Consider the following 26,592-nt stretch of genomic DNA (forward strand, 5'->3'; position numbering starts at 1 on the left):
AGAGATGCAAATCAAAACAACAATGAGGTACCATCTCACACCTGTCAGAATGGCTATCATCAACAAATCAACAAAGGACAAGTGCTGGAGAGGATGTGGAGAAAAAGGAACCCTTGTGCACTGCTGGTGGGAATGCAGACTGGTGCAGCCACTATGGAAGACAGTATGGAGTTTCCTCAAAAAATTAAAAATGGAACTCCCATTTGACCCAGTAACCCCACATCTAGGAATATATCCCAAGAAACTAGAAACACCAATCAGAAAGGATATATGCATCCCTATGTTCATAGCAGCACAATTCACCATAGCTAAGATTTCCATAGACCTTTGAATAGATTGTCAGGCCCTAGAGTGCGAGGCGGCAGATTAGATGGTAAAATGCCCTGCACTCAGGAGATAGTCATTTCTAGATCATATGAGCGTTCATCTGTTCATGGTTTGAGTTTATGCTTTCATTCCCATGGCCGTTTGATATGTCATTTCCTTCTGAGAGAGATGCTAGGCCAATAATATTTGTGGGAAGAGGAAAAAATATCCCACAGATTTTAGAGTCTTAAACTCCAGTGTTAATCTCAGTTTTGCCAATAATCTGTTATAGGAGGTCAGATGTCTGTATGGAACCCCCATGCCTCTCTTCTGATATCAGTAAAACAAGAAGAGTGACATCTATTGTGCACAGCGATGCAAGGATTGGGTTGAATTGTGCATTTAAAGCACCCAGCACAGTGCCTGCATCAACAAAATTGCTGACCCTATGCTTGCTTCTTTACCTTCGTGCTAAAAAACCAAAATGTGATATCATGAGAATCAAGAAACTTGACAAAAAATGTAAATAATCTTTTGTGTAAATCAGTGTATATAAGCTAAGGGGAAAAAATAGAATAAACCAAAACTAAATCCTCATTAAGTTTCCAATCTTAAATTTTAAAGAGCGAATTTTGACCCTTTAGTATTAGCTCAAATTTGTATTACTTTCTTAACTACAGAGAAGATTGTGATAACAATATCGATTGCTAGGTATTTTAGGTGATTCATGCCATGAAAATATTTTGTCTGAATTTTAAAATTTTTAATCAACAAACATCTATTGAAAGCCCAATTTAAAATAAATTTTCTGAAAAAGCCTTAGGAAGATGGGTACGATTTTTCTGTGAATCACAAAAAGTATTCTTTTTGCCTAAAGATGTTTGTAAACAATGTTTGTTCAAAATGGAAGGTCCATCTGTCACACATTTTATTTGATCTTTGGTCATTGACTCTGTTATGTTTTCTGATTCCTCATTAGATGCATAAAAGTGACGTCACAGTGGTGGTGTTTTTCATTATGCCTGCCAAGACAAACAATTTCAATGTGGAAACCCTGAAAGGCCAGGCAGTGCGAAAGCAGCTATGGTAATCTCACGTCTTGTAAATGTTCTCAAGCAAAAACTGCAAAAGGTTATTTTATGTGCATGATTTCTGATATATATTCCTGAACTATTTTTTCCTTTAAGATTATTATAGCATAAATACTACTTGGTTCTCTTCTCATTGGGCTATGATGCTAGATTAGCTAATGGCTATACAACCAGGTTACAATAAAAATTTTGGAATAGGCTACCATGGAAGGATAAAGCCTCTGTAGAACTCTTTAAAGATGGGTTGAATTTTTAAAAAATTATTATGCAAATAAAAACATGGCAAAGTAAACAAATTAGTATAATGACCTCTTATGTGCCCATAGCCTATATTCAACAATTATCAACACATTCCCAATCTTGTTAGATCTATACCTGCATCCACTCCCCCTCCCAGCCCTCAGCCCTACCCTGAATATCATCAAGCAAAAAAAAAGTTAAACAATGTGGGCTGGTCAGGGTTCTGCTGCCTCAGCTCTGGAGGTTTTAACTCAAGCCAAATTGGCAAATACGAAGATAATAGAGGAGTCTATACAAAAGAGAACTGTAATTTTAACAATGTACTAACAACAGCGTTATCATGATGAATAAAGATGTAAAATTGTGACACTGTTTAAATTATAGATTTTTTTTTCCCAATCAGGGACATTGCACATTCTGTGAAGGAAAAGTTTGGAAAGAAACTCTATGATGCCTTATTAAGGTAGGTGTTTGGAACACGTACCACCTCAAACATTTGGATGTCACATTCCATCTTAACAGTTTCAGTGGTATAATATATTTATGTTGTTCTGAATATAAAGGAATTAATAACCTTTGAAGATGTGTGACATCATATCAGTAGGTTTTCTTTTATCCTTCATCTGACAAACACTTGTAAACAGGTTTTACAAATGAGATATATATGCAAATAGGTTCTAATTCAATGAAAATCTTGTTAAATGTCAGTATGCCAATCTGAAGCTAAGAGTTCATGAGATTTTAAGTCAAAGTATATATTGGCTTAATATATTAATTATGTTGACATATTAAATCAGGATTTATTTATTAACCAAACATATTAATGAATATTAATTAACATATTAATATTACTGAGTATGTGTTTATTTAATAAATAATAAATAAGATACGTAATTTACAGATATAATAAAGACTAAATAACAAAATCAAATTTAAATGTATTATAACCTAATAATAATAATAATACTAAAATACATGATTTTTTCTGTGATTTAAAGAGAAAACTATGTTGTCTCCTGACCCATGGTAGTAGGTGAACATCATTTCTCTTTACCAGTAAAAGTATCAACTTATAGATGGACAAGTTATGGCCACTCTAGAATGTAGTACTCAGAAATGGGCAAAACAATGAGAGTGTCCCCTGATGGTGAACATGAATGCTATAAAAAATCAATTTTGATTTTTTATGCTATTTTTAAAATCCTCACCTGAGGATATGCTTATTGATTTTAGAGAGTAAGGGTGGAAGAGAGAGAGAAAGAGAGAGAAAGAGAGAGAGAGAGGGAGAGAGAGAGAGAGAGAGAATATTGAAGTGTGAAGCAAGAATTGGTTGCCTCCTGTATGAGCCCCAACACTCCAACTGTCTGAGCCACCTGGCTGGAGCAATGCTATCTTTACCAAACTTCTTCGCACTTTAGGAATTTATCTGTGAGCTTCATCTGGAAACTATATGTACTTTTATTTTTAAAGTGCTTAGAACAGTATCTGACACAAAAGAGCACCAAATTAGTGCCAGTTGTTTTTATTTTTATTATTAACATTGTTTTTCCCACAGAGGAGAAATTCCTGATATGAACAATATTTTGGATCGAGATGATCTAACAATAATGAAAAGAGCCATCTTTTCAACTCAGGTAGTAAAGAAAAAAGTGCCTACCACTTCCCAATGTTAAAATCAATGTATTTGATATTTTAATTTATTGGAATGGGCTAATTTGGGAAATTTTTAAACTCAAGGACTAGAAAGTCATTCTTCTGTATTCACCAAAATGTCAACTTTGTATTCTCTTTTATGAGTGGTTCATTAGAGAGATTGGACACAGGGCTTTCCTTGTATCCAATTTAAAATTATATTTGATATTTACTTAGCAGGGAAGATGCCATGATCCCAAGGGTAGTTTCCCAGGGCAAGGCTCACCCATTGCATTCTGGGTGTGCTGACCCCTGTGATGTCTCCAAATGTAGAAAACTCAACTGCATAATTTGTGGTAGTGAGGGACTGTGTTTGCACTCTCCCCGGGCACTAATAATAATAATAATAATAATAATAATTTGGAACCATTGTGTCCAATTGAAAAGAAGTATATGTGCAATGACAATAAAAACCTAATTTTTTCAAAAAGCATAAAATTTTGAGTTACAGTAGAGAAAACATGAATGTTTCTCAGACAAGTAGAATTATTGCAAAGAAGAAAAGGTAAGTGTTATGTTAGGCGTACAGCAAACTTTTGTCATAATAGTGAGGGATCAGACACTGGAGGACAGCCCCACTAAAGGATTTAAAAGAGGAGCTCCTAATCAAAAAGAAAAATAAAATAAAATAAAATAAAATAAAAATAAAAGAGGAGCTCCTCTCGAGGCAAGATTTCAGGACATTCATATTTCAAGTAAGTCCCAGGAGCAGGCAAGATGCCTTGGCCTTTTGTATAGTGGCTGCAGGTGAAAAACAAAAGTAGCATGTGTTCACCATATACAAAGGCAGTGCTTGAACCCATTTTCCTCCTCTGAAACACACAAAACTTAGTCATCCTCGTTAGTGTCGTCTCAAAAGACTGGAGGGAGGTAGTATGACATGTTGCCAATGACCTATTGTTGAAATTAGTCACACATTAATTCTTTCCATAATTGACATTTTCTTCCATTACTTCAGCGACAGTCTTTGCCTCCAGTGACCACTCACAACATGATGGATGACTCCACTGACCCCATCCTCAGCACCATTAGACGGATTGGACTTTTCAACAGCCGCACAGACAGAGTTAAGGTAGAACTAATTGTTTCTGTAGGTCACTTCAAGGTGACATAGCATATATTTACTGAGAATTTATTAGAAGCCTCCTTTATTTGTTTTCTAAAGAAGATTAATTTTGTTTCCTCTCTTGGGTAATTAAAATATAATGACTATTTTGCTATCATTCTTGAGAACTGAAGAATATTTATGGCTTTATGATTCATAATTCTAGCATTTATTTTCACTGTACAATCTGTTAGTAAGCATAAGGTTATCTAATTTTTAATGATTTAAATATTTTCTAAGAATTAATTAACAAATCTCTGAGATTACATGAATTATCTTTGTTTCTTTCTGATAATGTTCAACTTAAAGGCAAAATATGAGAAGTTTCCAGTTTTAAAAAATGTGACTAACGATGTTTTTATGCAATTTTCTATAGACCAATTTGTACTTTTGACTCTTGAGTTTCTACAATGACTAGGCACAATGCTCAATGTATGACTAAGACCTGGTTTCTACCACTGTGATGCCTAACCTCTCTGATGTTTACTGAGTGCCTATTTGTTGCAGGCATTTGCTAAGTGTGGTTGGCAATGGTGAACATGTCAACAAATAATTGCTTAACCCTACTCAATTTCATTCACCAGTATTCAAGATCAAGGTGTCAAACATTTACCAATCTTTTCAAAGGTCTCCCTTTCCCTTCTTTCGTTCACCTTTAGCAGATGGCATAACTGAGAATTCAAAAGTATGAACTCCTTCAGTGTCCCTCTATACTGTCCTCAACTATAGATTTTTTACCTATTCTGGGTTCCTTTCCTTGAGGTCCTAAGGATTTTTAAAGGATCTCATTTCCTACCACATTCGTGGGAAACTTAACCTGTTTACCTTCTCTTACAGTGTAGGCAATAAAAGACAACTCTTTTCCTTGCTGTTGACAAATATTCTTTTAATTTCTCTACATTAAAAAACAACTTTGCCTTAACCCGGTCTCCTTTTGATGTTCTTAAATGTTTCTATCTTTCCTGTTCTGCAAAATTTCTTATATCAGTCTATTCTTATATTCACTTTTTATCTTTTATTCAGTCCTTGATGTAGACTTGGGTAGATGTAGTGGGAGGAGACAAATTAAGAACTCACTGCAACAGTACAGGTGAGAGATGATGAGGGCCCCTTACAAAGGCCATGTCAGATGTACTGGAGAGGATGAAACAATGGGAGAGGTGGTGGCACATAGAAAAGATCACACTTAGTGACCAATGGACATTAGAAGTGAGAAAGAGAAAGAAGGCAAGAGTAATAACCTTCTGGCTTCAGTATCTAACCAACAGATTCTAAAATCCAAGGAAAAGTTTTAACAGAAATTGGTTTGAGAGTCATGTCATGAATTGAGTTCAGTTTTTGATAGAATGACTATGAGTGACATGTGAGATATTCAAGTTGAGATGTTACTAAGAAAACATAGGTCTGGGGGTTACAAGGGCAGTTGTTAAGGAAGCTACCAGTGCATGGACAGTAGTGGAGACCAGGGAATGACCACCTTGCCATGTTGGAAGACAAAGTTGAATGAGTGGAGATTTAAGAGGAGGATTATAAGATAAAAAGTCAGGGAAAGAAAGAGCAGAGAATTAGAAAAGGAAAATATTGCAGAAATCAAGCAGAAGAAATTCTCTAGCTGTTTATAAAATGTTCCATGCTGTGTTAGTCTTTTTATTTCAAATACTAGAGGCCCAGTGCACAGGGGAGCGGGGGGCCTTCTGCCTGGCCTGCACACTCTCACAATCCGGGACCTGTTGGGGGATGTCCAAACTGCCGGTTTAGGTTTAGGCCTGATCCCAAATCGGCAGTCGGACATCCCTCTTGCAATCCGGGACCCCTGGCTCCTAACCACTCACCTGCCTGCCTGCCTAATTGCCCCTAACCACTCTGCCTGCCTGATCGCTCCTAACCACTTGCCTGCCTGATCACCCCTAACCACTTGCCTGCCTGCCTGATCGTCTCTAACCACTCTGCATGCCTGCCTGATGCCCCTAACCACTTGCCTGCCTGCCTCATTGCCGCCCCTAACTTCTGCCTCAACCCCCGCTGTGGCGGCTTCGTCCGGAATGATGTCCAGAAGGTCGTTCGGCTGTCTGGTCTAATTAGCATATTACACTTTTATTATTATAGATATTCTACACACATACACACACACATGCACGCACACAGGCACGCACACACACATGCACGCGCACACACACATGCACACATGCATATATGTGTGTATATTGCCCTGTGCCATACAATATGGGTGGTTTGTCTTTTCTCATTTGTGTTTCTGCATTTCCAAACTTTTCAACACTTAGCATACCTTCTATAATAAATAGTCAGGCTACAAGTTTTCCCCTGGAAATGCAGGATTGTCTCTGCCAAGGATGCCCCTTCCTTTACGTGTTTCAGCTGGATTGGATCCAGAGAGACTCATCAGAGTATATTAACAGTAGCTTGGCCTCCTTCTCATATAATTTACCCTCAATTGGTGCTTCTCATTTTATTTACTTGTATATATAATTTTTGTCTCTCAGAAGGAAATAAATAGTGGGGGCAAGAAAGCCTCTTATTTTCCTGTATATTTCTGTTTTTCTTAGAACATTTTATGTCCTACCATATTTGTGAATCTTCCTCTGACAACCTGTCTGTGCCTGGAACATGTTATGTGCAATAAATGCAGATAGAGGTGATGATGTGGGAATGTGGAAAAGGAGAGATGAGGCTGGCTTTCTTAGCTCTTGGGATTACTGTGACTTGAGGTCCCTTGAAGTTTTGAACAAAATATACTTTGCTGATCTATGTGTTGTTTTTTAAGTGTGATAGCAGTGAGGCAACTTCCCAGAACTGGGCAAGAACCTCATATAATGAACATACTAACACTTTCATACCCCTGTGTCATTGCTGACTAATGTTATTCTCTCTTTCTGAAATACCCTTATCTCAGTCATTCTAGCTATTGCTTTGGGATCCAACCCAAAAGTCATCTCTTCCTTGCACTTTTCCTTACTATACAGTCATCTACTCCAGACAGAACACCTCTTTCCTTATCTGCATTCCTAAAACTATTGAAATTAATGGAATGATCACATTGATATATATATATATATGAACTCTATCCCTTTCTCCAGAGAGACTGAGTTATTTGAGGCAGTGATAATGTCCCATATTTTTTTCCCAGTTTTATCCTCTGAGAAGTAGACACTAAGACAGTTCTAGATATGAAAACACTTGTTGGAAGAAATGTGTGAAGGATAAAGAGGCGAGAGCATGAGCAGGCGGGGAGGTGCAGTCAGACACTGCAAAGAAAGCAGGAAGGAAGGGGCGGTAAGAAGAGCCACAGACTGCATCCCGTTTCGCAAACAGTCTCAGCCTTTTCTTTTCTTTCTTTCTTTTTTTTTTTTTACAGAAAGGGAAGTCAAATGTAATTAACAAAAAGCTAGAATTCATAATGAGGAACAAATACATGAAAATGTACACACATAGCAGCACCATGTAGTGACTCAAAAAGGGGGAAAGCAGTGGACCAAGACAACTCAACATGGCTTGTCAGTTAGTGGAAAAAACACATACACATGGGTGCGCATGTGCCCACAAAAAGAAACAAAAAAGCAAGAAGAAAGTTTTCAAAGGCCAACCCAAATTCATCTTATTTTACAATGCTTCCTTTCTTAATACAAAAGATGTCTTTGTGTGTGTGGTTTGCTATTGACTTATTTTAAATACATTAGTGTTACTACATACAACATTTTGCTGTATTTAGGAGCCTTTTCTTGATCTTTCACCTACCAAAACAGTTTCAAACAGATGGCTGCCTTATTCTATGAGCAGCTGGATGTGACCATTTTAATGGGGATTCATATGAATAGCAACAGGGATTCCCCAAACAAAAGTTACCCATTAAAATAATCACCCACTGGGTAGATGTGGGTTGGCACTAGTACCCATATCTGCCTGTCTATAAGCCAGGAGCAGCTGCTATGGTGGATGCAGTTGGGGCTGTCAGTCAAGGTCCCCAGTCCAGGATGTCTTAGAGGAAATCTAGCAGCTAATTCAGGACAGCCACTTGTCTAAAGAAGGCAACATACCAAGTCCTTAAAGATGGTTCTCACACTGTCAGGCTTCAAATCTGTGCCACTTATTCAGTTTATAAGTTACTTAATCTGCCTGTACCTCAATCTTCTCATCTTTAAAATGATAAGATAGGCCCGCATTCATAGAATTGTTGTAGGTTTTAAAAAGTAATAGATGTTACATTTAGTACAATATTGGAACACAGTCAGTTCATAATGAACATTAGCTTTTATTTGTACTTAGTCCAGTAGAAGATGGAAGATTTGTCTTTCCTGCAGGATTTGAAAAAATGTTTTATCAAAGAGATGACAAGTGAGCTAGATCTTGACCCATGAGCAGTAGTTTATCTGCAAATAACAGGAAGGAGGACTCACCCAGAAGAAGTAGATGAAAAGGCATAGAGATACAATAGCACATGGCTTACAAAGAGTGAATGGAAGAGGAAGTTCATCTCATACAAATTGTTTATGCAGTTATACTCATCAATATTTTGAGATATTCATTTATTATCATAAAGCAAACACACACATACAAAAGAAATAAAAAAATAACCCTTCTTAACAATATATCCTCAAAGCACTGAAATAAACTTTGGTCAGTTCAGAATTAGGTATTGTGTTTTATTAATAACTAGAGGCCCAGTGCATGAAATTCATGCACTGGAAGGGAGGTTTCCTCAGCCTGGCCTGCGCCCTCTTGCAGTCTGGAACCCCTCAGGGAATGTCCAACTGCTGACTTAGGCCCGATCCCGGGCCTAAGCCGGCAGTCGTACATCCTCTCGCAATTCAGGATCCCTTGCTCCTTACCTCCCACCTGCTTGCTCCTTACCACTTGGCTCACTGATCCTTAGTGGCAGGCTCCTTACTGCTCAGCTTGCTGCTCTTAGTGCTGCCGTGGAGGTGGGAGAGGCTCCCGCCACTGCCGCTGAGCTCGCCAGCCATGAGCCCAGCTTCTGGATGAGCAGCCGCTCCCCCGTGGGAGTGCACTGACTACCACGGGGCAGCTCCTGCATTGAGCGTCTGCCCCTGGTGGTCAGTGTGCATCAGAGCGATCGGTCGTTCCAGTCGTTCCGCCGTAATGGTCACTTAGGTGTTTATTATACAGATATCCTTTAAAAACTTGATATTAACTCGGGGTCTGTGCTAATAATATAAGTCCTATTTGATGCCTGTATATTTATAGAACTCTACTAGTGGCCTGGTGCATGAAATTCATGCACATTAAAAGGGAATTAATTAGAGAATATATTTTAATGTTGCTATTTGCCCTTTCTCTATAATATAAGTGTCAGAGATGAAAGAAAATTAGTAAAATGTATATGAAAATCTCCCTCCTGTCCGAGTCTGGGGCACGCCAGGGGACCCAGAGTCAAGTTCCCGCCCACCTGCATGTGCCTTGAAATCGTGCGAGACCCAGACCTGGCCAGCCCCACCCCTGTCAAGCCCCAGCGGGCAAGGGGTGCAGCCTCAGGTCCCCCATCAAGCCCTGCTGGGCAGGGGTCCAAGCCTCAGGTCCCCCAGCCCCGGCACTGGGGCGGGAGGCGTAGCCTCAGGTCCCCTGTCAAGCCCCACTGGTCAGGGGAGCACAGCCTCAAGTCCCCCGGCCTGGCGCTGGGCAAGGGGTGTGGCCTCAGGTCCCCTGGTGCAGCCTCAGGTCCCCCGGCCCAGCGTCAGTTCCCCCGTCAAGCCCCGCTGGGCAAGGGGGCGCAGCCTTAGGTACCCCAGCCCCGGCGTGAGGGCGCAAGGGTGTGATGACCATTTGCATATTAGCTCTTTATTATATAGGATAGAGTAATTCTTAACTTTCAGAGTGAACTGACAAGTTTTTATAGAAATGTGACCATTGATTGAGGAAATGTTGCAGATTATTTTGACTTTGAATTTATCCTCTGTCAGCAGTGGGGTATAGTGAGAAAAGCCTAGACTGCAAATTCCAGGTCATAGCCCTGTACTGACACTGTGAAAGTAACTAACTTCCTGGGAACTTACTTCCCTCCTAAGATAAATGCAGTCCAACAAATTTTAGTTCATTTGTTTTTCCCCTACTGATCCAGGGCTTGATAGAAGCCAGGTGTTCTTCGGGGGGCGTTGTATACAGGATCTCATTTAATCCCTCCCATAACCTTGGGCTGACTTTTAATATCCTTTCTTCCACCTTGGGCTTCTGCAATCGCCTGTTTTAGGGCCCAGAGCAGTTGTCTTCTTATTTTAGTCACTTGATCATTCTGTTTGGCTGGGAACAAAACAAACAAGCCATGGTGTTTTCATGTTCCAAAATGGGCTTTGGAGAGTACAAATTTTCCTAAGTGTGGACATGCCAAGCAGGCACAATGCCTTTCAAATCCCCCTTTCCTAATATATGCCAAAAGAATATAATGGGTTGTTGATTTGATGGTTGCCCAGACAGTCATATCTGTATTTTTGGTCTCCTTTCCTAGTGTAATAATAGAAACTCAAATCATGCTTTCTAGAAAAAAATCTTATCCATTTTTACTTTACCAATGTGCTATTCTTGTGATTGAATAAATCATTTTTATGGTACTGGTTTTGGACAATTATGATTTTATTTACTCTTAAGTTTAACATATCTCCTATTTATGAATTTACTGATATATATATATATATATAATTAATGCCTGTAAAGTCTTAGTTTCCTTACTTCTAAAATTAGGACATTGAGAATGTCTATTCTACTCATCTCACAATGTTGCAAAGAAAATTATTTATAATGTATAAAGTATTATATACAACTAATGTTATCAGTATTTCTATATATCCAAATTAGGGTTTTTTTCAAAGTAATCTCTTTGGAAGAATATAGACTTATTCTGTGAATAAAAAATAAAAAGTGGCCCTAACTGGTTTGGCTCAGTGGATAGAGCGTCGGCCTGCGGACTGAAGGGTCCCAGGTTAGATTCCGTTCAAGGGCATGTACCTGGGTTGCGCGCACATCCCCAGTAATGGGCGTGCAAGAGGCAGCTGAATCGATGTTTCTCTCTCATCGATGTTTCTAACTCTGTATTCCTCTCCCTCTCCCTTCCTCTCTGTAAAATATCAATAAAATACATTTTTTAAAAAAAGAAATATATTCAGTCATCAGTTAAAACCATAAGTCGGTAATGAATACAAGATTTTCTAAAAAGTCAACAAAAGCATTATGTTATAATTAATTTATATAGAATTAACAATGAAGAGTATTATATATGTGTATATATGTGTGTATATATATATATACATATATACATATACATATACATATATTTCTTTAACTTTTTAAAAATTTTATTTTAGAGAGAGAAAGAGAGAGAAACATTGTTCGGTTGCTTCCTGCCTGAGCCCCAACCAGAGAAGGAACCCACAACCGGGATGTGTGCCCTGACAGGGAATTGAGCCCCCTACCTTTTGGTGTACAGGACGATGCTCAAACCACTGAGCAACCACACTGGCCAGGTCTATATGTTTTTTTAATAGACTTTATTTTTTAGAGTAATTTTAGGTTCACAGAAAATTTAGCACAAGTATAGAGAGTTCTCATAGATCATCTTCCCCCAAGCATGCACAATCGCCCCCACCACACAGACATACACACTATCAACATCCCCAACCACAGAGATATATTTGTTATGATGAGCCTACATTGACACATCACTATCACCAAAGATCCATAGTTTACACTAGGATTCACTCCTGGTGTTGTACCTTCTATGTGTTTTTGATAAGTGTATAATGACATATATTCACCATTATAGTATGACTAGAGGCCTGGTGCACGAATTTGTGCACGGGTGGGGTCCCTTGGCCTGGCCAGCAATCAAGGCTGATCAGAGCCAATCAGAGTCAGCTGGTTGTAGGGAGGGACCACAGGAGTTTGGCTGGCCACAGGAGGTTGGCTGTGGGAGCACACTGACCACCAGGGGGCAGCTCCAGTGTATGCCTCCTGGTGGTCAGTGCGCATCATAGCTACCAGCCGGTCATTCGGTTGACCTATCCTAATGATCGCTTAGGCTTTTATATATACACACACACACACACACACACACTATGTATAGGATAGTTCACTGTTCTAAAAATCCTCTGTGCACTATCTATTTCTCCCTCCCTCCTATCTCCTGCTAACCACTGATATTTTTACTGTCTGTATAGTTTTGCCTTTCCTAGAGTGTTATATAGTTGAAAACATACAGTATGTGACCTTTTCAAATTAGCTTCTTTCACTTAGTAATATGCATTTAAGGTTCCTTCATGTATTTTCATGGCTTGATAGCACATCTTCCATCATCTGGATGTACCATAGTTTATTAATCCTTTCACCTACTTAAGAACATCTTGGTTGCTTCTAAGTTTTAACAATTATGAATACATTTGATAATAGACATTTGTGTGCAGATTTTTTGCATGTACATTTTTATAGTTTGGAAATTATATACTATAATGCTATCTTTCTATCAGTAAAATTGACAATAAACTTATGTACAAATACATATTTATACTTCTGATTGTTGGTGTTTGAACATTTACCAGCACGCCACTGCTTAAAGGCTGTGGTAAACACTGGCTTTCCTCTGAGTGAAATAGGAGGCTGCTGAAGGATTTTGAGCAGGGGAGTGGCTGACATTGTTAAAGGTCCACTCTGGGTTGTGTTAAGACCTTAGTGAAATAGAAGCAGTTACAGAACCAAATAAAACCTTTATTGCCAGTAAAGGCTGGGTTGGAGGATATAGTTTAGCATGAGAACAACGATGGCATGCAAACTCCCTATCCTCCAGTCCTGGCCTTGGTCTGAGGGAAACAGTCCACAGAGTAGACACTGACACAGGATGTTGAGAAGAGAAAAGAAGCCCCCAGGCTTTTTTCTCCCCTGAATTTAGAACACAAGGATTTTATAGTATTATAATAACCAAACTGTAGGCCTTTTTTTTTTTTTGCTTTAATTTTTTTTCTCCCTATTTTTTCTCACCAGAATTTTCCTTTTTTAGGTGATTTTGCACCCAGAGTTCCTATCCTCCACCAGCCCCTTGTTACCCATGGATTATGAAGAGTTCGTCCGAGGTTGTCACCTTGGAGTATTTCCGTCATACTATGAGCCGTGGGGTTATACTCCAGGTATGTGACCTGTATAGATGTGGAATGTTTTGGAATTTATTTCATGCATATCGTGTGATATTCCAAGTTGACATTTAATTTACTATTGGATAGAAAAGCACAAAACCAAAGCTTAAGTGACTGAGGGAATGTGGGATCACTAATATCGGTAAAGAGAATGATTTATAACTCATGGCAGATTTCTAGCAAAAATGTCGCTTTACAGGACAAAGTTAAACGTAACCTGAAATGATAGAGGAGTTATATCTAGTTTTTAAGGTGTTATAAAACATAACTAAATGAAAGAAACAGTTTGGGAAATACTCCATAGTGAATGAGTCATTCTGTTTTGAATTAACCCAAGGAAGTTGGCCACTCCTCATCAGACCTATAATTACAGAAATAATGAAACCTCTGGTGCTGTAAGGTTGGTGTTAGCATATTAGATAAATCTCTAATTTTTTTAAAGAATAATGATTTTATGTGACACTAACTCTAATTCACTCCAGAAAGTATTCATTAAAGTTTGTGCTTTGAGAAAGCACAATGAATATAAGCACTTATTTCATTAAATTCACCAAATGAACATATACTGAGCTTACATGGATACCTGGCATTTTACTACATGTGTGTTAATGAGTACTTAATAAAAATAAGGATCTGTTAAGTTTCATCTAATTGTAGCACAGTTTTTCTAGGGACGATTTCCTGAGTTTTTATCAGATTCTCAAATGGGTCAATAATCCCATTCCACCTACCCCTCCCCATCCTAAACTAGGAAACCACTGCTCTCTAGAGATACACCAAGAGGAAATACTTGCAGAGCAGGAGAAAGGGCCACTGATTAAATTGTGTTACTTCATGGGTAATGGGGAAATCTCTTTCTTTTTTACCCAACCCCACTAGCCAACCAAGAGTTATTCCACAATCAAATACAATGTCTTTGTTAAAATGCAGATATCCCTGAGAGTGGTAATATTCGCAAGACATATCTGATATTTTCTGAAAAAAACAAAACAAAAAACAAACAAATTTTGACCAAAAAAGGTGAGAGAGGACTGAGAGAGACAATGGGTTCACTGCACACCTGAGAAAGTGGAAGGGATTTGTGTGGAGGAAGATTTCAAAAACATGTCCAAAATATTTACCTACCGCATTAACTTTCCAAATACATAGAAATGGAGTGAAAAGCAAAACTAGTACTGAGAGAGTCAGTATAGGGTAGCTGTTCCCAGCCAGGTCTCTGGAGTTGGGCACGTGGCTGGAAATTCTACCTCTCCCCTGTTCCTTGGCTTTGTGAATTTGGGCAAGCTATTCAACTTTTCTGTGCCTTAATTTCTTCATCTGCAAGATGGAAATAATGATAGCCTCACTTCACGTGGTTGTTGAGAAGATTAAATGAGTTAATACATGTAAAGAGCGTAGTACTGAGCCTGGCACAAAGGAAACATTGCTATTACTAGCTAGATGGGGGCTTTTTACTCCTCTGCGTGCATCAGAGGACACCGGAGCTGGTTTAAAGCCAAGCCTTTGTCTGTTTCCCTGGCAGCCGAGTGCACTGTGATGGGTATCCCCAGTGTGACAACCAACCTCTCCGGCTTTGGCTGTTTCATGCAGGAGCATGTGGCTGATCCTACTGCCTACGGTGAGATGTTTCATCATTAACCCAATCCAGAGAGAAATGACACTTAACCAAACAAAGCGCAGGGTCTTTACAGAGTCCAACTCTAAGCCTAACCTGATTAAACGGATGCTTACAGTTTTTTTTGTTCAATAGAATATTTTAATTATGTCATCTATAGAAAGGATAAAAATGCTATTAATATTTAATACATTGTCCAAAATACAAACTACAAAAGGAGTTAAATGAACAAATAAAATTGAAACAGAAAAAAATGCAAAAGAAGTATTAAACTTAGATAAACCTGCTCTTTACCTTTCTTTTTTTTTCTGAATTGGTTCAGCCCTCTTCTATCTAGAAGGGATATTACAATAACTATGGTCTTAGAGGTGATATTACAAGAACTATATTGGTCACCATAATTATTTAAAAGATCCATGCCAAGTTAGCAAAATTCACATGCAATATTTAAGATGGCTGGAGAATTTGCCTATCACCATCTCTATGTCCATGTTGCCTAGCAACAAGCCAAGTTCCAATGGGCTGGATCCTCTGCCTACACATTGCCAATTCCCTGGTCCTGCACATGGAACACTGGGGCGTTTAAAACCCACTGACACCCAGGTCTCACCCCAGAGATTCTGGCTAGTGAGAAGCCCAGAGAGAATCACCGATTCAGGGTACCCCTCTATTGCCAGATTTTTTATTTTTTATTTTGTTGCCTGCATGTTAGTGACAGTTATAAACCGTTAGGAGATCAGAGAGACACAGCCTTGGATGGGAAAAGATAAAGTAGAGGCAATGGGGAGCTAGGGAATAGATAATTCATGTGATCTACCATAGAACTTAAGAAATAGGAGAAGAAATGCTCTAAGGTGAACCCTACCTTTTACCTGTGCATTGGCTTTTGTGCCCCTCAGGTATTTACATTGTTGACAGGCGGTTCCGCTCTCCGGATGATTCTTGCAATCAGCTGACTAAGTTTCTCTATGGATTCTGCAAACAGTCACGTCGCCAAAGAATTATCCAGAGGAACCGAACTGAGAGGCTCTCAGATCTTCTGGACTGGAGATACTTAGGCAGAGTAAGCAAATTGGTGATCAACACAGAGGACCCCTTTAAAAATTCCACTGGACCACAAACGTATTGATCCTCCGCATAATCTGTAAAGTCAACTCGGTATCATAATTGTTAAAACCTCAGTGACTTTTCACGTACTTTTTTACATATTATGAATGTGCAAAATCCTAAACTCCAAGAGACACAGCCTTGGAAGGGAAAAGATAAAGTAGAGGCAATAGGGAGCTAGGGAATAGATAATTCATGTGATCTACCACAGAACTTAAGAAATAGGAGAAGAAATGCTCTAAGGTGTGTTATGCCCAGAGTTCGGGGTCCCCAATAAGTCACCACCAGGGAGCCTCTTCCGATGCAAAAGCAAGGAGTCTTTTATTAGTCAAACCTAGGATTGGCTCTCAGCCTCTGTCCGACGCAGCGGGAAGGCGAGAGAGCGTGTCCCAGGAGAACAAAGGTTATATAGGGCAGGTTATTTGGGTGGGCTTTAGGGGTGACGTGAGTTACAGAGATTGGTCATTTAGGTCAGAAGGGTCAGGAAGTGAAGTGACCAACACATTCTGAAGGTTAGAGTCGTCCTCTATTATAGCTTTATTAGGACCTTGACTGCATTTTTGGAGCTTTATTGGTCCACTCAGGTATTGGGGGAGTTAGGACAATACCAGCATTGTTGTGGTCACTCTCAGAAAAAAAGGGGGGGGGACTGAGGGCCCAGCCTTGCAAGACAAGATAGAGGAGAGGGAGGAGAGTGTGTCTCTGCTCCTGTCTTTGAGGAGGGAGGAGGGCGTGTTTCTGCCTTGTTTTTTCAAGGTGAACCCTACTTTTACCTGTGCGTTGGCTTTTGTGTCCCTCAGGTATTTACATTGTTGACAGGCGGTTCCGCTCTCCGGATGATTCTTGCAATCAGCTGACTAAGTTTCTCTATGGATTCTGCAAACAGTCACGTCGCCAAAGAATTATCCAGAGGAACCGAACTGAGAGGCTCTCAGATCTTCTGGACTGGAGATACTTAGGCAGAGTAAGCAAATTGGTGATCAACACAGAGGACCCCTTTAAAAATTCCACTGGACCACAAATGTATTGATCCTCCACATAATCTGTAAAGTCAACTTGGTATCATAATTGTTAAAACCTCAGTGACTTTTCACATACTTTTTTACATATTATGAATGTGCAAAATCCTAAACTCCATTCTTCACATTTCGTTTTAAAAATTCTTGCAGCACACCAGTTGAAAATTGCTGCTCTTCGGACTTACATTTCTTACCTATGGTCTGAAGTGGGATTTAAATTCACTTTGTCTGATTATTCGGGTCTCATCATTTCTTCCCACACATATTGCTTCTCTGTAGAATGAACCCAGTGGTTTCAGTCCCCTTAGCACTAATTCAAAGTTTAATAAGGCCAGTCTGGCTTTTCCCTCCCATGTTTTGTAGCATTTCTTTAAAAAAATGATTTTATTGATTTTTAGAGAGAGAGGAAGGGAAAGAGATAGAGAGATGGAAACATCGATGAGAGAGAAACTTCATCAACTGGCTGCCTCCTGCAGTGCGTGCCCCCTACTAGGATCGAGCCCTGACCAGGAATTAAACTGGTGACCTCTTGGTTCCTGGGTTGACACTCAATCACAGAGCCACCCCAGCTGGGCTGTAGTGTTTCTTTACCTAGTCATTGATAAATAAGAAAACCATAAGCTGTCATTTCTTTTCTGATTTTCAAACTTAGAATGAATAGAATCTGTCACTTAAAAATACATATTTCATAACTAAAAGAAAAACATTTTACATAATAACTTGGTTGTTGAACTATATAGATTTTTTTTTAACCTGTGAATCGGTCTTCTATCACAGTATTACCAGCATGCCAGGCACCTGACATTAAGCAGAGCGTTTCCAGATAAATTCCATGTGGAATCCACATCACCACCAACGGTAAGTATTCTATGTATTACTTGTTGATGTTGAAAGCAAAATTTCTTATTTAGAGTAAGTCCTAACAATACCTTTTAATTTGGAAGTAGCTACGTACACAAACTACTATAGTTTTTCATAGTGCCGCATCAAAGCAAAGAATAGAGGAACTGACAAATCAAAACAACTTGAAGCCCTCGATTCAAAGGCAGCCTCATGTGTAAAATGAGCAGACAGTCAGCTAACTCACGTCATTAGAGAAGCACCTTGACCAGCCAGTGTTGCTCAGTGGTTTGGCATCAACCCATGAACCAGGAGGTCACCATTCAATTCCCAGTCAGGGCACATGCCCGGGTTGCAGGCTTGATCCCTAGTAGGGGTGTGTGTAGGAGGCAATCAATCGATGATTCTCTCTCATCATTGATGTTTCTATCTCTCCCTCTCCCTTCCTCTCTCTGAAATCAATTAAATCTTCTCATGAAATCTCTCTCAGCCTTCTTGTTCAAAACTGCTCCGTTAGACATCCATTCTTTTGAGAGTTGTACTGACAGATCAGACCAACTTGAAGCCCTCGATTCAGAGGTAGCCTCATGTGTAAGATGAGCAGACAGTCAGCTAACTCACTAAGGACCAGTAGAAGCACCTTGCCCAGCCAGTGTGGCTCAGTGGTTGAGCATCAACCCATGAACCAAGTTGTGTCTGTGGGGGGGGGGGGGGTCACCACCCGGGTTGCAGGCTTGATCCCTAGTAGGGGTGTGTGTAGGAGGCAATCAATCGATGATTCTCTCTCATCATTGATGTTTCTATCTCTCCCTCTCCCTTCCTCTCTCTGAAATCAATTAAATCTTCTCATGAAATCTCTCTCAGCCTTCTTGTTCAAAACTGCTCCGTTAGACATCCATTCTTTTGAGAGTTGTTCAAAATACAGTAGCCTGCTTTCACAGGAAGTTGATTTGCTATACAAGGAAGTGTTTAAATGTAGGGTGACTGCTTGGCAAGAGTAATATAGACCGAATTCAAGCACCACAGGAGGGATTGGACAGGATGGACATTTATGTTCCATTCAGCAGTGGCCACCAGGGAGTCTTTGAAAGTCCAAGTAGACACCATATTTATGGGACAACATCAGCAGCTTAGCATCAGATTCACTTAGAATGATGTAAGATAGGAAACACTGCCTAAAGCAGGGCAGCAGCGATATTTCTCTTCAGTGGGATTGGCCTTACAGCAGTCTACATCGTGGTCAAAGAGCTAAATGTCTTTGTCCCCCTCAGGTGATAGTTTAGGTGCAAGAAGATGAGAACCATACCATTGGGTATGAGATCCAGCTTAGCTTCTATGACTCACAGGAGCCAATATCTCATGTCAATTTCCATAGACATTTTCTATGGTCTCTGCAAAAATATGCCCACTTGCAAGACTCATCAAATTCATGGATTCTCCAAAGCTAAGGATCCTCATTTAATATTTATAGATCCTCCAAGTTCAGTGTTAAGTTCTCAATCAAGGATCACTTTACCATAAACAATTTTGTCTACTAATACAATTTATATCCCACCTATATTAGGTGTCCAGAACAGACCTAGAAAGTTAGCACAGGTGAAATTTGCCCATAGAGAAGGAGAAAGTATTTTGTAAATCCCTCATTCTGCAAATTTCACTCCCATGTTCATGATTTTAAAAGAATGAGTGCTTATCTTTTTATAGGTGGAAGGTAATTCAGCTATATTCATTCATTAATCTACTTATTCAGCTATTAAGTATTGAGCATCTCTTCTGAGTCAAGTCCTAATTGCAGGACTCAGCTGTTTTTCTGTGTTGCTTTCAGATAGTGTTGAAATGTGAAATGGCTGTACAAGTATAACATAATAATAATGTATAAAAATAGTTGAAATACAGTAACGTACTGTGATAGTTTTACATTTGTCTCCCCATTCAAGCATGTACACTCCTAGAGAGCAGGGATCATGTTTTTTATTCGTTTTCTCATTGCCATTATTATGCCTGACCCATATTTGATGCTTAATATTTGTTTTTATAAAATGAGTTATCTCAATCAATCTTAGGTGGAAGGACAATTTGTTTAAAACTTAGTGATACTTTCTCATTAACTGAACTAAAAATAGCTGGTGGAATTTCAGAGTTAGCCCAGTGGCCCAGTTTCCAGGATTCTTTGTAGTGGTGGCTGCCCATGTCTTGCAATTTCATCGAGCAAATCTAAAGGATGACATAGAGACTAACACGATCAGCAGTGTAATGCATCCGTTTTCTCAGTGCCATTATTATACCTGACCCATATTTGGTGCTTAATATTTGTTTATAAAGTGAGTTATCTCAATGAATCTTAGGTGGAAGGACAATTTGATTAAAACCTAGTGATACTTTCTCATTAACTGAACTAAAAATAGCTGGTGGGATTTCAGAGTTAGCTCAGTGGCCCAGTTTCCAGGATTCTTTGTAGTGGTGGCTGCCCATGTCCTGCAATTTCATCGAGCAAATCTAAAGGATGACATAGAGACTAACACGATCAGCAGTGTAATGTAACAGTTGAGATTAAAAGTTCTGGAGAGATTCTCACGCTGGTACAAATCTTTGCTCTACCACATGTGCTATATGACCTTGGGCAAGTCATTTGGCCTCTCTAACCTTAATTTTCTTCTGTAAATGTGGAAAACAAATTTATTGGAGTGTTGTTACAAAGATTAAATACAATAACATATATATAGTATCTGCCACAAGTCAATGATTAATAAAATAAAACTATTTATTTAATTAATCTCTCTTGAGCTTGTTGGTACCAGAATCAAAATTAGTTGCTCCTTGCCCAGCCAGTGTGGCTCAGTGGTTGAGCATCAACCCATGAACCAGGGGGTCACCATTCATTTCCCAGTCAGGGCACATGCCCAGTTGCAGGCTTGATCCCTAGTAGGGGTGTGTGTAGGAGGCAATCAATCGATAATTCTCTCTCATCATTGATGTTTCTATCTCTCCCTTTCCCTTCCTCTCTCTGAAATCAATTTAAAAAAATAATTCATTTAAAAAAAATTAGTAGCTCCTGAACAGACCACAAAAAATATCCAACTGTGTGGCCAGGTTAATTTCAACTACGGAATTTTACTGAAAGCAAGGAGTCACTGTCAGGCCTCTAAGATGGAGTCCAGTGTTACCCTTAAACTATCTCAATATTAACCCAAACAGAAAAGTGGGAGGTACTTAATTGCACTAATTTACTATTAACTTATCTTTTAAAGATAAAATTTTATACATAGACAGACATTGTATATAAATTAAATAATTTCTCCTTCAACCATAAAAAAATCCAACTATGATTTTTATAAAATGCACATGCAAAATGTTTACATATTGGAAAATTAAGAAGTTGTTATAATGCTTGTATCTTATTTTTGTCTTTGGCAGACAGAGGGATTTAAATACCCCAGGCCTTCCTCAGTACCACCTTCTCCTACCGGGTCTCAGGTGTCCAGTCCTCAGAGCAGTGATGTGGAAGACGAAGATGAAGACGAGAGATACAATGAGGAAGAGGAGGCGGAAAGGGATCGGTTAAATATTAAGTCACCATTTTCTCTGGGCCATGTCCCTCATGGGAAGAAAAAGCTGCATGGTGAATATAAGAACTGAATTCCCCCCTGGAGGAACAGAGCTCATTTAGTGAGAGCACAGTAAGAATGATTATTTAAAACAATGACAATGCTACCAGTTTCATTTCCTTCTTCTAAGAATCACAGTGGGATTTATTCTCTGCCTAAAAAGTGGAGATGACGTGAATAGCGATTTTATCATTTAAAATAAAAGCCAAGTTATTTTCTTAAACTCCTTTCCCTCCAGTAAATTTAGACATGAGGAAGAGGGTTAATTAAAGGAGAGGGACTGGAAGTGTTTTTTAAATGGTAAATTTAAGCAATAACAATTTTTACTAGTGTTTTTTAAATTATCAGCACCGTAAGCCTTTGCTTATTATTTATACAGCTTCCATACTTACCAAACAGGTCCTCATCCCTCCCCCACCCAAGATTCTGTTCTCAGCCATGAATGTGCACTACCTACATATTTTAAATAACTTGTTGTTTAATGATTATTTTCATTTTCACATGAGTCAAAAACATGAATTTATATCTAGCTTTGCAGGCAATCAAAACCCATAATAAAGTAGTTATCCTAAACCCAGATATTGATACATATTCATGCATATTTACAAGGACACTTCTCAAATTAATGATAGAAAGATGTTACCACCTGTACTGTAGCATCTGACTATAACAATTTTCTTATTGTTTAAAAGGAAAGCTTATTTGAAAACTTGGTCAATCAATCACAGATGATAATTTTTTAAATCCAAATGAATAAATATACCAATATTTAAAGATTTAACTTTCATTGGTAATGTTTTGTTTAAAATTCTTTTAGACATTTAAATAAGATAACATGTATAAAGCACCTGCTACATAATAGTGCCTTACAAAGGACAACATTTTTAAATATCTTTTAAAAATAAAACTTATAGTCTATAACAAGGACAGTGTCTCTAACACAGTCATGCTGTGCATAGAGACCTTGTTGAATGTAATTAAGCATCTTTATGTGTTAAATGAAACTAAATCTAAATTGGCAAAAACAAACCTACACTCACTCTTGGATTGTTTTTTTCACAACCGAGTGTTGTTACTGAGTATTATTTACATCACAGTGAATACCTTGGTTGGTATCTCAGTTGGTCTAGGTCAATTGAGGCTCTAAAAACATTTTGGTTTTCTCAGTGCTATAATGTTGATAGCAACAGGGGAAGAATAACAAGGATGGTGGGTCAGATAGTTCAAGATGAGCTAACAACCATAATCCATTGCCCCATTGTTAGGAAAAAGTAGAACAGTAGATAAAACAACAAATCAGGCCAAAATGGAAGACAGTTGCAAGCTCACCTTATGTAGATGTTCAGAAAAAAAGGGCAATAAATTAAAGCCCAACCCTTGAATAATGCCCCATGGATGCCAGTTAACTCAGTGTCTGCAGAGCAATTTGTAAGGTCTGCATGGAAGATCAGAAAAATATGAGATGGACTTGTATTATGATACTAAGCTCTTTTGCTGAATTACCAGAAAGATCTCATGATTAAAAAGGAGTTTCACTATTAAATAACCATAAAAATATATCTCTGGTAAAGTGACATACTGTATGTATTCAGATGATACTCTTGATTGGTAATTGGTTGGGTCACTTATGAGCTATATAATAAAATATGTTCATAATATGAAACTTTCCAATTCAAGTGCTTTTTACAAAATGAAAGAAGAGTCCTCTGATTAGAAATGAGTACAAATGAGAGTACACATGGAAATTAACTGATTTGCAAACACCTGGTTTTGAGTGGCATTGTGTCAGCATCAGTTTCTACCTGACACCAGACCCTCTGTTCAGACAGCTGCTGCCACTTAATTCCTTCCCCTTGTCCTGATAATTTATTGTCTTTTCCCCAAGATGAACAAATCCTGGTGATGAGGAGCAAATAGGACTTTTAGATGATTCTGTGTCTAGCACAGGGCCCAATACACAGTAGGTGCATAAATGCATAGTCTTATTGGGAGAAAGAGGTACAAAAACGATGCTTTTAAAGAATGTAGGTATTCAGCAGGTGGAGGACAGGAACTATAGAAAGTAGTTTGCGTGTGCTTGACCAGCTGACAGCAAGACATTTTCTTCTGCGTTGTGCCACACTTCCTTCCATGGTAAGAGTTAGGGTTAACAGAGCTGGTTTTACACACATAGACGAGAATATAAAATATTACAAGTGCAATACTAATCGTTTTCCAGGCCACAGGGGCACTAAGAAAAGGAACTGGCCAGATGGGGGGAGGCGGGGAGGGTCCCAAGAGGCTTCATAGGATGAGCCTAACTTTCTATGAAGTAATATGGGAGACACAATTGCCTACTTCATATGGCAGTTGTAAAGATCAAAGCAAAACAGAAATGAACTCTTCCTAAAGGAACTTACAGTCCAGAATCAGGAGGCTAAACAGGCTCATTCTCAACTCCCTTTCTCCTGAGGCCGAAGTAGAATAATGTAACTCAAGGATGATAGGATATAGACTTTCATTTCCCATAACCAGGTAATACAATTGCCTGCTTCACATGGCAGTTGTAAAGATCAAATCAAAAACAGAAATAAGCTCTTCCTAAAGGAACTTAGAGTCCAGAATCAGGAGACTAAACAGGCTACATTCTCAACTTCCCTTTCTCCTGAGGTCGAAGTAGAATAATGTAACTCAAGGTTGATAGGATATAGACTTTCATTTCCCATAACCAGGTAAAGAACGAAATGTGAATTGGAAGCTTATTTTAAAGTCAGGGCCTCTTCACCTTCTCTTCCCTCTCATGATCCCAATGGTGGTGTGGGAGGAGAGGAGGTATCGCCTGGGGAAACCAGGGAAACAAAGAGTAATTGAGAAACCACACTGGAGGTTATATATGTAAACAATGCCCGGATAGCCACAGCTGGGCGAGGATAGAGAGGCAAGAAGGGGAAGAGCAACTGGAACTGTGCTAAAAGTGGCTTCAAAGTCCGACCTGGATGTGAGGTAGTGCATGCATGGGAGGCAGATATTTCCCAACTTTAAAATCCAAGCCACACAATGTGAAAAATGTTGATCCTTGATCATTTGTTCATTTCAGTGTTGAAAAACAACAACAACAACAACAACACACACACACACACACACACACACACACACACACACACACACACACGCACGCACGCACCAGAAATAAAAAGGATTGCAAAGAGAGATAGAAAGTTACAGCAAACTGGGTATGGGGGCCTTTATTCAATGACTGTGCTAATCAGCGTATCTGTACAGCAGAAGAATTCAACTACTTATAATACATGGAGCTGGTATTATTTTAACTGGTCATGTAGACAGCTTTTAAAAACTCTGTTTTGGGGCAAAATACTTGAGATTGCTTTAGTTCACTGTTGGAAGAATTACTTCATAAGATAGATTTTTAAAGTGTTTTGGGAATAGCCCTGGCCGGTATGGTTCAGTTGGTTGGAGCCTGACCCCATACACCAAAAGGTTGAGGGTTCGATTTCAGGTCAGGGCACATTCCTAGGTTGCAGGTTTGGTCCCAAACTCTCTGGTTGGGGCGAATATGGGAGGCAACAAATCGATGTTTCTTGTTCTCTCTCTCTCTCTCCCTCTCTCTCCCTTTCTCTCTCTAAAAATCAATAAACATGTTTTTAAAAAGGTCTGGGAATAGATATAATGTTTAAATAGCCAATATGTACAAATCTATGTCAGATAAGTAAATAATTATCAATAAACTGAATATATGCACTGTCTAGAAAATCCACTTTAAAATCAAATCATAATTAATGACAGGTGTCTACTATGATGCCACATAGATTTTTTTTTAATGCTAGCATATTTTTTTTTGTCAGAGATCAATGTTACATTAACTTGAATATAGTTGCATTTTCAATTATGAAACAAGTTACAGACAAACCTTATAAGCAGGGTTTTGGTTATTTAACACAGTCAAATTGTAATTCCAATTACAGGCATTCACATAAGGATATTCTTCAGCTACTGAATAATGGCTATATATTGATGACAATAAGAATTAACAATACTTTCTAGTTATGACATCTATTAATGACAACTTTCAATTAATTAGGTCAAAAATAATTAACAAGTTGGCCATATTCTGTTTACAAATAAATATAACATTATGCTTGTTGTAGGTATATGTGTGTATATATTTTTCAGATAGTATTGAACCCAAGTTGACTTTAAAAAGAAGTAAATTAGACATTGTACCATGCTTTGTAACAATAACAATTAACAATACTTTCTAGTTATGACATTTATCAATGACAACTTTCAATTAATTATGTCAAAAATAATTAACAAGTTGGCCATATTGTGTTTACAAATAAATATATCATTATGCTTGTTGTAGGTAATATGTGTGTATATATTTTTCTGATAGTATTGAACCCAAGTTGACCTTAAAAAGAAGTAAATTAGACATTGTACCATGCTTTGTCAGGGTGTCTTTACATAATGTTTTGATGTCAAAAGAAGCCTAGCGTTCTAGTCTATTGGAGTAAGCAGTCTTTGAGTCTGTTTAGCCATGGAAAATGGATTACCTCTAAAAAACTGGGGTACAGAGGAACAGAGGGTGTCTCATCTGCTGATTTTCCAGTAACTTTCAGATCCATGTTTCTGAACTGAATTCAGGGAGATCCCAGAGAGCACAAGGGGGAGCTCCAAGCTCCTCCAGCCTCACTGATGATCCCTCTCCCAGCCACGGCACTGAGTGTTCCAATCACAGGGCTTCCTTCCTGTCCATCCCACCCCTTCCCTGCATAACTTACATCTGGGTGAACTGCTGAGAGAATCACACTCTACTCTTCCTCATC

General features: G+C 38.7%; 1 protein-coding gene across 1 annotated transcript in view; it reads left to right on the forward strand.

The window, feature by feature from the left end:
• GYS2 (glycogen synthase 2 (liver)) overlaps positions 1 to 22,490 on the forward strand; it is a 46,345-nt gene extending 23,855 nt beyond the window's left edge. Inside the window, exons 8-16 of the mRNA XM_005869568.2 lie at positions 1,286 to 1,392; positions 2,041 to 2,100; positions 3,193 to 3,271; positions 4,288 to 4,401; positions 13,448 to 13,574; positions 15,103 to 15,198; positions 16,095 to 16,258; positions 18,099 to 18,179; positions 21,576 to 22,490. Of these exons, the coding sequence (XP_005869630.1) occupies positions 1,286 to 1,392; positions 2,041 to 2,100; positions 3,193 to 3,271; positions 4,288 to 4,401; positions 13,448 to 13,574; positions 15,103 to 15,198; positions 16,095 to 16,258; positions 18,099 to 18,179; positions 21,576 to 21,797 (1,050 nt within the window). The 3' untranslated portion in view covers positions 21,798 to 22,490. The remainder of the gene's footprint in view (positions 1 to 1,285; positions 1,393 to 2,040; positions 2,101 to 3,192; positions 3,272 to 4,287; positions 4,402 to 13,447; positions 13,575 to 15,102; positions 15,199 to 16,094; positions 16,259 to 18,098; positions 18,180 to 21,575) is intronic.
• The last annotated feature ends 4,102 nt before the right edge of the window (positions 22,491 to 26,592 follow it).

The sequence above is a fragment of the Myotis brandtii genome, unplaced genomic scaffold, assembly GCF_000412655.1.
Source record: "Myotis brandtii unplaced genomic scaffold, ASM41265v1 scaffold299, whole genome shotgun sequence".
Classification (NCBI taxonomy): Eukaryota; Metazoa; Chordata; class Mammalia; order Chiroptera; family Vespertilionidae; genus Myotis; species Myotis brandtii.